The sequence below is a fragment of the Aplysia californica genome, unplaced genomic scaffold, assembly GCF_000002075.1.
Source record: "Aplysia californica isolate F4 #8 unplaced genomic scaffold, AplCal3.0 scaffold01451, whole genome shotgun sequence".
NCBI lineage: Eukaryota > Metazoa > Mollusca > Gastropoda > Aplysiida > Aplysiidae > Aplysia > Aplysia californica.
In genome coordinates, this window is record NW_004798721.1 from 75,471 (window position 1) to 87,301 (window position 11,831).

At 40.7% G+C, this 11,831-nt stretch overlaps 1 protein-coding gene across 4 annotated transcripts in view; it reads right to left on the reverse strand.

Moving 5' to 3' along the window:
* Positions 1-4,043: 4,043 nt before the first annotated feature.
* LOC106013898 (hepatic leukemia factor) overlaps positions 4,044-11,831 on the reverse strand; it is a 17,254-nt gene continuing 9,466 nt past the window's right edge. For 2 of the 4 annotated variants that reach the window (XM_013090736.2, XM_013090735.2), the window contains exons 3-4: positions 6,427-6,489; positions 4,044-4,692 (exon numbers count right to left, since the gene is read on the reverse strand). In XM_013090736.2, coding sequence (XP_012946190.1) covers positions 4,283-4,692; positions 6,427-6,489 — 473 coding nt within the window. In that variant the 3' untranslated portion in view covers positions 4,044-4,282. Of the gene's footprint in view, positions 4,693-6,426; positions 6,490-8,819; positions 10,294-11,831 lie in introns of those variants that run through there. The other 2 variants (XM_013090738.2, XM_013090737.2) reach the window with 2 other exon arrangements.

Genomic DNA, 11,831 nt, shown 5'->3' on the forward strand with positions numbered 1-11,831 from the left:
CATCAGAGACCTACAGATGAGATAGGGAAGGGGCATGAGAAGTCTGGAGTTGACACACATTTCCATTCTTTGAATTTTTACGCCATGAAACAACTTTAAAAAAAACAACTGATCGAGACAAAAGCAACATTTCCGCAGCCAAAAGATGTAACAGACCACACTTAGTTAAACATTTTAAAATAAGAGTTTTGAAGCACTTGCAACATAAAAGGTCACATAAATGTCCAAGATTAGAGGAGTGACAAGGGAGTAACATCATACACAAAACAGAACGAGGAGACATAAGGACAATGAAAGGAAAGAAGAGCAAACCACACAAGAGCACCCGCCAGCCACACACAAGTCAAACATTATCCCCAACAATTTGTGAACAGAAAAGGTATGGGTTTCTTTTGTTTTAGTAAGGTTTTACAGCGCTCTCAACTGCATAAGGTCACAGGAGCGCCAAGAGGTGGATGTCAACAGAGAAGTCTAAACGGGGAATCAGACTTACTCTGCTCACCTCTCTAGCCTCAACAGCAAAATGTCTGCTTCGACTGTCAAGGCATCCCGGAAATAGCAGTTCACAAGAGAGTGACAAACATACAAAAGAAGTAGAGGAAACATGATGATAGCAAGGATGAGGAAAGGAAAAAGCAGCAGGGGTGGGCGGGAGGAGGAAGTTGTAAAGGAAGAGACAAATAAAAACACAACAAGAGAAGACGCAGACAATCATAGCAACCAAAACAAGGCTAACACAACACTTAAAACTGTAATTTTTGTAAGTCGTACATTTTAAAAATAAGGTCAAGCTACCAAAAGATAGAGACTTACGAGTACTTTACATTGAATCAAAACACCATCAAGAAAACAAGTAAGACATTCATAAAACAGTATTAAAAGCTTTCATATTTATGGAGTTTATTTCTGTTCTATTCTTAATATTTGAAAATCTCTCCTATCAATGAGTCCACACAACGTCCATCTGCAAAGCAAAAAAGTCTCCCATAATTTTTCAAATTACTTGGAAGCAAAAATCACGTCGATAGAAGTGAGCACATAAAATATTCCCCAACCCAAAAATCCCAAACCTTTATCGAAAAAAAACCTGAACCTGTTAAGGGGCAGAGAAAGCCACTTCCTTATTTCTGTAACCAACGACTTTCCATCTAAAATGAACATCCCAAGGTGTAAAAATATTTCTTTCTTTCTTTAAACTGCAAATTCAAAAACGTTGCACTGAGCAGAACAATTTTACCAAAGCAGGACAACATGAAAGTTGAAGAAAAACCGACAAACTGAGTATTTCAGGCACCAATAGGACTCCAAGCACAAAAATGCATTCATTACGAGTATGGCGAGTATTTGTAAAACATGAAATCTTCCTCAGTACTTTGACATAGCATATATATATATATAATATTCCATGATATCAATTGACCAGCTTCGTTTACAACTACAGCAGCCTGACTCTGACAACTATTCCAGAGAGCATACAGCATTTTCCATGTAGAAAAATCAAAGCATAAAGATTTCATGACGGCCAAGAAAGATACAAATTTCCACAAATTTTCCATTCACTTCTCTTATAGAAATTTTGAATTGCCTCACTCAAAAAGACAGATACACTTTTATCTTTAATTGCCTCTCATCTCGAATTGCCTCTCTCAAAAAGACAGATACATATTCATCTTTAATTGCCTCTCTCAAAAAGACAGATACACATTCATCTTTAATTGCCTCTCTCAAAATGACAGATACACTTTCATCTTTAATTGCCTCTCTCAAAAAGACAGATACACATTCAAGTCATCTCAGAACAGATTTCTAGAGTAACATGAAACGTCCAAAGATTGCATTTTGTTGTTTGTTTGTATTGGTCCTTCAACAGCAGAAAAAGCTAAAAAAAATCTCCCTTGTTTGTCTTTGATGTACGAGTGAGTAACATGTGATGCTATACACAACCAATCTTGATAATCTCAAACTCCACTTTGTAAACTCTGTCAATATCTTTCATCCATGTAGACTAGTTACAAAACACTTACACACTCAATAAGCTCAATCTTAAAAATGGGTCACTCTTGAAAACTTGTTAAATTTCTGTCATTCACATATTTCTTCGAAACATCTTAAAACATTTTCAGGAATACTGACAATCAAAGTACACGACAAGTCAGACGTTTGGACTCAGGCTGCAATTTTGCCGAGAACAGGGAAAAGTCGAGTTTCCTTTTGAGAAAGAAAACTGCCAAATTAATATCTTGTGCAGATCAAAATGCAATTTATAGCCATAGACAGAAAAATGCAACCTGTTACAACATTAAAGGCAATTAATTATGCATATTTGTGTATATGTGTATATATGTAAACAGAATATATTTACCCGTATATCTTACCCGAAGAGGAAAATATCATCTGATTTGAGGTAGACGAAGAAATTTTACAAAATGGATTATAAATAATACATAAGTTTGCTGCACCGAGATTAAAGGGGACGAATCCATTAAGACATTTTCAAATCTTTTAATAGAATCAATGACTACAAGGTCATTCGAAGACACCGGTATGAAGAGGCTCAACTGTAATGAAATCCAAGAAGGAATACAGGCCAAAGTAAAATTAAATCGACATCAATAAAATGGAAACGTCAAGAAGAGAAAGGGATGATGTACTTTCAATGTGAAAAATCTACATCATGTTTTTATCTGTAAGAGCAATTTGCCACTGACAGTAATTTAAAATCTTTCATAAAATCATAAACCCAACAAAAAAAAGAGTGATTGTTTAAAAGCTATAGGTATCTTTGCACTAATGTACCATTGCTTTAATTAATCTTTTTTTTCTTTTTTTTCACAATATGCCCAACACAAACATCTCGATCTTAACCCTCCAAGTGAGGCTAACTAACAGCCTGTGGTGTCCATTCCTCCCTAGGATTTTACCATAGTGCGTTGAAAAATCAATGCTTGAGAACAGGCAAACCAAGCAAGTTAAGACCATAAACCTTTATACATTTTCAAAAAGTAGCGAGTAAATGGGAAAACGAGCTCATTTGTGAAAAAGTTGAAAAGTCTGACTACATACAAAATGGGATGAACAGAGTTGCAACTCATTCAAATAACTGCCGGCTCGGCTAAATCGGCTGTCACCACTTGGAGGGTTACTAAATGTTTGTCAGCAGCACGAGATAACTGAACACACTTCATTAAAACTGTAAATGTCCGATCATAGCTAAAAGGAAAAAGCATAAATGCGCAAGCTGCCCCAGAGACAAGAGCATGCCATACAAGTTATTGACACAAATCACATTCTTAGAACAAACTTCACCGGGTTTCCATCTAGTAACGCCACAGACAAACTTGAGAATCGTCAATTTGATATATATAAAAAAAGCACATATAATTTGCATTTCTTATATGATAACATGAATTCTTTTTTTAAAAAAACAATTTCATGGTGGTAAATTCTCAAATGTTGCAAAATATCACCGGAGTCCTGAGTCCTGAGCAGGGAACGCTGCTGCCATCAACTGAAACTATCCAACAGTCACTGGTACCCAGTCATCAAAGAACAATCATTCTGATAAAGGCATTGTTTAAAACACGCTAAACATCACTACAAGCACTCAGTACTAGAGAAAGCCAGTCAAGAAAAATGGACAGAGACATTTCAGTGTGTGAAGAAGGGCAGCACTGGGGAGGGGGGAGATAATATGTTTTGACATAACTGAGTTGCACCTCTTCTAGGATCATGAAAAATGTTTCTTTGTTCAAAGTTTGAAGGTCCTGATCTGCTTCAGTGGTTTCTAATCGTCTAACTTTGATTACCATGTACTGAAATATCACATACTCCTACTGATACTTATTGTAGAGGTCAATATCTCTACCAGGGGAATCGAACATACTCTGATTTCAACATGGAGAACTATGACCAGTTTGAAAAACTCAAAGAGTGTAGGAGGAAAGTGGTCATTTAGAAACATTCTCGGCTTCCTGGTCAGTTGGGCATTGTAAAACAACACCATAGAGAATGGTTAGAGACACTCAAACCTACAGCTTGACAAACATTTTTTCAAACATTTCATTTATTCCTATTGAGATTGAGATATAAACATATTTCTTGGAACACAAAAAAAACAAACATTATACAAACATATCATGAGAGGTGGACATTAAAAACCTTTCACACATCACACTCTATACATTATATCATATCATTGTAAAACCTTCTGTTGAGCATGATGAAGGAAAAGCAACTTGTCCATGGAAAAAAAAAAAAACCATTAGCGAAAGCGATGAGTCTGTCATGAGGAGCGGCCCTGGTGGGAGGACAAGGGGTTCTGCTGTAATCCGTTGCTCTGTGGGGGCATCATCTGGCTGTGGTGAGCAACGCCCGCCATAGCGCCCGCCCCCTGGCATTTCTCGAACCACATCTGCCGCAGCTTGAGCGCCTCCTCCCTCATGGAGTGGACCTGCACGCGCAGCACGGCGTTTTTCCTCTCCAGTATACTCGCCCGCATCGCCAGTTCATCCTCCCTCGACTTGCGCGAGTCTCGAGACTTTTTGGCCGCCTCGTTGTTGCGGCGGCGACGTTCAAAGTATTTGTCGTCTTTCTGCTCTTCAGGAATAGCTTTCTTTTCGCTGCGAGGCCGTTTGTTCTTATCCTGACTGAGCGTCGCAATAGCTTTGGCCAGGGTGCCACCTTCTAAAGCACCTGAAAAGTTACAGTTGCGACAAAAGTTGTTTCAGAACTACATTTTTCACAAGTATCAAGGATCCAAGCTGCACTTACAAGAACGGAAATTTTCCTAACTTGAGGGAATTTGAGCAACGGGAAAGGCAGAAAGGCAACATTAAAAATAAAGCAGGACTTTTGGAACACACACAAAAAACATGAACGTATGGAGCACCCGTATTTCCAGAATTCCAGACACTTTCAGAAAAAAACAAAAACTATTCAAAGGAAACACTCTCATTCCATATCATATCTCATTCCATATCATATCTCATTCCATATCATATCTCATTCCATATCATATCTCATTCCATATCATATCTCATTCCATATCATATCTCATTCCATATCCTATGGCCTTATTGGCAACTAGAGTCAGAAAAAGAGTGAAAAAGCAAAGGAACATTTTGCAAATCTGTGCATAGAAAATAACCAACTTTCACCAAGCACTACCATGACATTGATAAGGGTTGAGGATTATATTGAGCTTGAATAGATGAGCAAGCACAGAACCTTCTAGATCTTCTGTTACAGGTGGTCACAGGGCGGTGTACGCCCAGCCACCGAGGACAGGCTTAACTGTACTCAACACTTTGCAGTGACACGACACAGCCCGCAGTACAACACACCCCATCTGGTCCCCCAGCCAGGAGGGTGACTGCAACTGACTTCTGGAGCCTGGCACAGAACTGCGCCAAGTGAACAAATGGGATAATTTTCCGCGGCGCATTGTGGCAAGTGACGGCAAAGTGTTCAAGAAAAACCTGCATTGCACAAACACAACGCAATGGTCTGCGGTTAATAGCACACACCTCAGGGGACAAGAAAAGAGAGTTCTTTGCCCTTATGTGAACGTAATGTTAACTGTCATCAGTTGCTGTGAGTCAGCTGGCACCGAATCTCCCGAAGAGGGTTGTCGCACTGACACGAGCTCGCTACACCGAGGGACCACCGGCAGTGGCCGCTGTAATAACGACACAACCCTCTCAGTCTCCCCTCTCACACCGTTGAACAGACAGAGGGTTGTGTCGTTATTACAGCGGTCACTGTCGGTGTGAGTGGGGAAGGTTGTGTCGTTATTACAGCGGTCACTGTCGGTGTGAGTGGGGAGACTGTGAGAGAGTTGTGTCGTTATTACAGCGGTCACTGTCGGTGTGAGTGGGGAAGGCTGTGTCGTTATTACTGCGGTTATTGTCGATGGTCCCTCGGTGTAGGAAAACCTGCCACCTAGTACCTCAGCCAGCTCGTGTCAGTGTAGTGTAACCAACCCTGTGCAGGAAATCACTAGAGGGTACATCTCCAGTGTCAAGTGGAACATTTGGAGAAGATACTTTTTCAGCAAGATTGCTCTAGCATAAGGTGGAACTTCATGACTTTCTTCGCTATTTCTACATTTTTATTAAAAAAACCAATCTTAGTTTACCGGGGCTCCAGATCCTCATGAAAGCTTGAGGGAGGAATGAAATTAACATTTTAGTGTGTTGGGTTTTTCTAAGGTAATAAACTAAAGTACTAACTTATAACTCCTCAGAAAGTACAATTGGACGATATTCTTTACCACAGTTATTCTGACAATAATAAATTGAAATTCTTGGTAGTTCTATGAGGTATTTGATCAAACAAACTTCATATTTCAAAAGCTACAAAAGAGTATTTCTAAATAAGTTGACCCCAAAAAGTTTTGTAGACAAAGTGACAAACAAGAGCTCTGACCTGTTGGTCCTTCATGTACTAAGAAGAGGGGGTCTGGGGGTGATGCTCGCTCCACGTTTATGTCTGCAAAACAAATTTTGGAAAAGCCAAAAGTGTAAAAAATCAAAGAAAACGTAAACTATTTTTTTCTTCGGGTTTCTGATCTACGTTTCTGATTTCACTGGCCAGGTGGGGGACCCAAAAGCCGTAGGAAGAGAGGAAGGCCAGAGCTCTGCATGATCGGGAGGAAAACAATAGAAAACAAAAACAGCCAGTCAAGTTTCTCAAAACCCCCAGGGAATTTCTCGAAATTCTTAGAATATTCTAGACACAGGTTTGACATTAGTTCAACTGACTCATGTTCCAAGACTCACATTACTGCTGGTACCAAGGACTACAATGGAAATTTTTTTTAAAATATATTAGCTCCCATTTTTTCCAACAGAACAAGGAGTTTAAAACGTAACAATATGACGGGTACAGGGGGAAAACAAGAGTTGTCAGCTGTGGCTACTCTCAGTTAGACCTGGGATGGACAGAGTTGACCCACACACACACACACACACACACACACATCTCCTGTCCTAATGGACAGTGTTGACACACACACACACACACATCTCCTGTCCTAATGGACAGAGTTGACACACACACACACACACACACACACACATCTCCAGTCCTAATGGACAGAGTTGACCCACACACACACATCTCCTGTCCCAGTGTGACCCACACACACATCTCCTGTCCCAGCGTGACCCACACACACATCTCCTGTCCCAGTGTGACCCACACACACACATCTCCTGTCCCAGTGTGACCCACACACACACACACACACACATCTCCTGTCCCAGCTAAGCGTCCAGCACTACAACCTGAGGGTCCCCCAACACGAGGCTTGGACAAAAAGTTCTACCGTTCTAGAGAGAAATGTGGGCGGTCAAGCATTCTATTTCGGTTTTTCTCAAATACTCAAAAGACCAAAAACATGACACCTCTTTATTTTCTCCAGTGCCCGTCATATTCATCCATTCCTATCATCTAGTACATTTTCACTTTGCTGCAGCATACGTACAAAAGTGTGATGAAAAAACACAGAAATCATGACACATCTACGAGTGTCCACGTATGGCAAACATTGACACAGAGGGCAGACCAGCACTGAGAACAGCAACAGGTCTAACCATCAGCTGCCTCACCACAGGCCACACATACGGTACAAAAGTTATATATATATATATATATATATATATATATATATATATATATATATATATATATATATATATAGTTGTAGAAACAATTGGAATATACCAAAAGTTACCCTTCTGAATAAAATACTAAAGCAAGATGAGATAAAGAGTATCTTGTGACAAATCAAGCATATGAATAAGAGCAGTACAAAACACATCAAGGCTACCCGTAATTAATATTGTCAATGTAAAGTGCACCGGACAGATGAGGAAAACCCACACTAAACAGAAAAGTTTTGCTTGCATAAAATGTCCCAGTTCTGGAGGACGACATATATATATAAATAAATAGACTGCCAGCAAAGTTGCAATACTTGTTTCAGCAACGTCAAACATTTACAACACACACAAACAAAACCGCAGAACACGCACAGATATTCAGCACAGTTCTAGCACAATCATTACAGAGATGAAACGCAAACCAATCGCTGTAAAATTATTCGTCATAATCAGTTACAAACAGCCACAGCCCGTTGATTCAAATATAAGTAACAGAAGTAGCCATAAATACCTCATTCAATAATTTAATTATCACCGGACGCACCCAGTAACAATTGCTAAATAAAGCTGGTGAACTAATCCCACAGATGTACACTAACTCTATGACTAACCCTGACTTTAAGCATTTCAGTTGATGCCCTGCCTCCCCTCCCCCCCCCACCCCCACCCCACCCCCGACTGCTAGCAGACGGTTTCCGTACACATTGAGTAACTTTTACATTTCTACTTCCTGTACAAGAATCACAAGATGGCCGAGCCCAGGACACAGTCTCTCTGTCTCTCTCTCTTTCTCTGTCTGTCTCTCTCTCTCCGTGTCTCTGTCTCTCTCTCTGTCTCTGCTTCTGTTTCTGCCTCTATCTCTAGCAGCCACACTAGAACAGTGGACAACCCCACTACTCTGCCCACAAATCAAAGAACAGACAACTACCCGTCTACGCATTTCACACATCACACACATGTCGCAGCACCGGGATCATTTCTGCAAAGCTTCAATCACAAAAACGTCACCCAAAATTAAATGACTATTCGGTTGAAACTTTTAAAAAAACATATTCTTTAAAAAAAACCAAGGAACAGAATCTAAAAAGTGGTGCATCTACAGATCGCATCAATGACAGATGAACACTTTCCATAGAAGGCAACAAAAACATGATATCCATTTTCTAGAAAAGTCATATTTATTTAAGATGGAAGCCAAACTCAGCACTTTCAAATTTCTTAAAGTCATTAGACACAAAGTAAACTGAAGGTAAAGTGACATTCACGAACCACACAAGACAGATGTCTCAAGACGTAAATATCTAGAATTTTCCAGTTTCTACCTTATGCTACATGTGTCAATTTGCTGCATCTAGAAACCACAGCTGAACTGTGAGGGGAGCTCTATGTGTACAGTTCTATGTGTACAGTTCTATGTGTACAGTTCTATGTGTACAGTTCTATGTGTACAGTTCTATGTGTACAGTTCTATGTGTAGGGGAAAATACAATAATCAAAACAAATAAGAAAATGAATGGAGCAAAAAACAAAAGATCTGATACAAAAACCTGCAAAATGAAAAGCAGGATGAAGTACAGTTTTAGCAAAGAAAAAGACAACTTCTTTCTAAAGTTCTAATTTGCAATGACTCAACTAAAACAAAACACGAATAGCGTCTACTCTAGGCCACAGACGTCTCTATGTGACTGAAGTCAGTAAGTCACTTTCTTGTGACAAGGCACAGTGTCTTCTCAAAGACAGACTAAAATTCCCATTATAGTTACATTAAAACAATATTTTTTAATTTTTTTTTAATCCACTGCGATTGATTAGCTGCATAATCTATTACAACATATTCCAATAGCCATATTCTACTAAGACTTAAAGATGCAAACTGTGACATAATATGTTGGTGCGTGAAGTAAAACGTTCCCAGCATCCATTGCTTCCATGAACAAAAACACTGCTCAGCCCGCGGTCAAACAGACGAGAAACAGTGACCGTGTGTCACATCTGTACGTAGAAGTTTGTCACGTCTGTACAGAGAAGTTTGTCACGTCTGTACAGAGAAGTTCGACGCAGCTCTACCTCTGGGCTCAGGGACACGAGACAAGACTGGAACATTCTAGACAAGGTTAAACGCTGTGTGTCATCGAAAAGATGGCCGCACGATGATATGAGTCATCCAAAAGACGGTCGCACGATGATGATCGACATCACGATGACCGACCCCGCGATGGAGGCATGTGTCCTTGACCCAAGGCTTGGGGGGCGGGGTTAACAGTCTGGCCTAAAGAGTCTCTGCCTTTGTCCATGGGCGTGACGGAGCTGCGATAGAAATCTCCCGTCTGGCACTTCTGGAACCACATCTGCCTGAGCTTCATGGCCTCCTCCCTCATGGAGTGAACCTGCACGCGCAGGACCGAGTTGCTCTTCTCCAGGAAACTGGCTCTGATCGCCAGGTCATCCTCTCTCTGCTTCCTGGCATCCCGCGACTTTTTGGCCGCCTCGTTATTTCGCCGCCTCCTCTCAAAATACTTATCGTCTTTCTGCTCATCGGGGATCGGCTTCTTCTCGCTACGAGGCCGTCGGTTCTTGTCCCCGCTCAAAGTGGATAGGGCTCGGGCCAGGGCTGGATTGGACATCCCACCTGGAAATTCATACATCACAGATGACGACAGCTGTCAACTCGATCACATGCCGGGAATGACTTCTCGGATTGTAAAGTACAGGGAAAATAGAACGGTCATTTAGTCTGTTCCTAATGACTTCTGGGACTGTAAAGTACAGGACAATAGAACGGTCATTTAGTCTGTTCCTAATGACTTCTGGGACTGTAAAGTACAGGACGACAGATTGGGCATTTAGTCTGTTCCTATCCAAGTCCTACCATGCAAGAGGTGTTCTTAATGACTTCTCGGATTGTAAAGTACAGGACAACAGAACGGTCATTTAGTCTGTTCTTAATGACTTCTGGGATTGTAAAGTACAGGACGACAGAATGGGCATTTAGTCTGTTCCTATCCAAGTCCTACCATGCAAGAGACACAGGACAGCAGGAGGGAACTCCAGCCTGTCAACAAAGTACTTTTTCGTTGATTTTCTTCTTTGACAAAATGTGTATACCCCCATCTACACAATGAAGATGATCATTTAGGAGGCAGACTTCATACCCTGTCTGTCAGGGCCAATGCGGGCTGAGAGGGATACAGCATCCCAACAGAGAAAATGGCAAGGAGATATAATGACGGACAAGAAAAAGAGGAGAGAGAGAGAAGGAGATATAACGACTTACAGGGAAAGAGAAGAGAGAGAGAGGCAAGGGGAAATAACGACTGACAAGAAAAAGAGGAGAGAGAGAGAAAGAGAGAGAAGGGGAAATAACGACTGACAGGGAAAGAGGAGAGAGAGAGAGAGAGAGGCAAGGAGATATAATGATGGACAAGGAAAGAGGAGAGAGAGAGAGGCAAGGGGAAATAATGACTGACAAGAAAAAGAGGAGAGAGAGTGAAGTGGAAATAACGACTGACAGGGAAAGAGGAGAGAGAGAGAGAGAGAGAGAGAGAGAGAGAGAGAGAGAGAGAGAGAGAGGCAAGGAGATATAACGACTGACAAGGAAAGAGGAGAGTGGCATCAAAAGTCAACTGAGCTTCTCCCAATGAAATCAACACAATGAGAATGAGATAGATCTATGGTTTCACATCAGGCATCAATCTCACTTTCAGAAATAAACAATGAAATTGACATATTGGGACATGAGTAGAGGATGAGGGGAGGGCAAAGGGGTGGTTAAGACAGCCATGCTTTGTACGTTGAAGGACTCTAAAACATATCATAGATCTACACCGTACCAATACATTTAATGACAAAAGCAAAAATGTACAAGTCCGAAGAACTCAGTAGTCTCCTCCACAATAAAAGAAAGTACAAGACCAAATTCAATCAAAACAAACAAAAAAGCAACAGCAAAAAAAAAAAAAGTTCTGAGCTTAAAATAGACGAACTCATCCTCAAAAACTTCATTCAAAAAAAAACAACCCACACAAAAAAACTCCCCTTTCATTCTTTTAGACGAACATGCAGAACGTTAGCAGAAATGAGGCCCACAATAGGATGACTACAGGACACAACCTTGTCACAAACACTGGCTTCTGATTATGAAATGAGAAAAGTCTCCTTCACCTACCC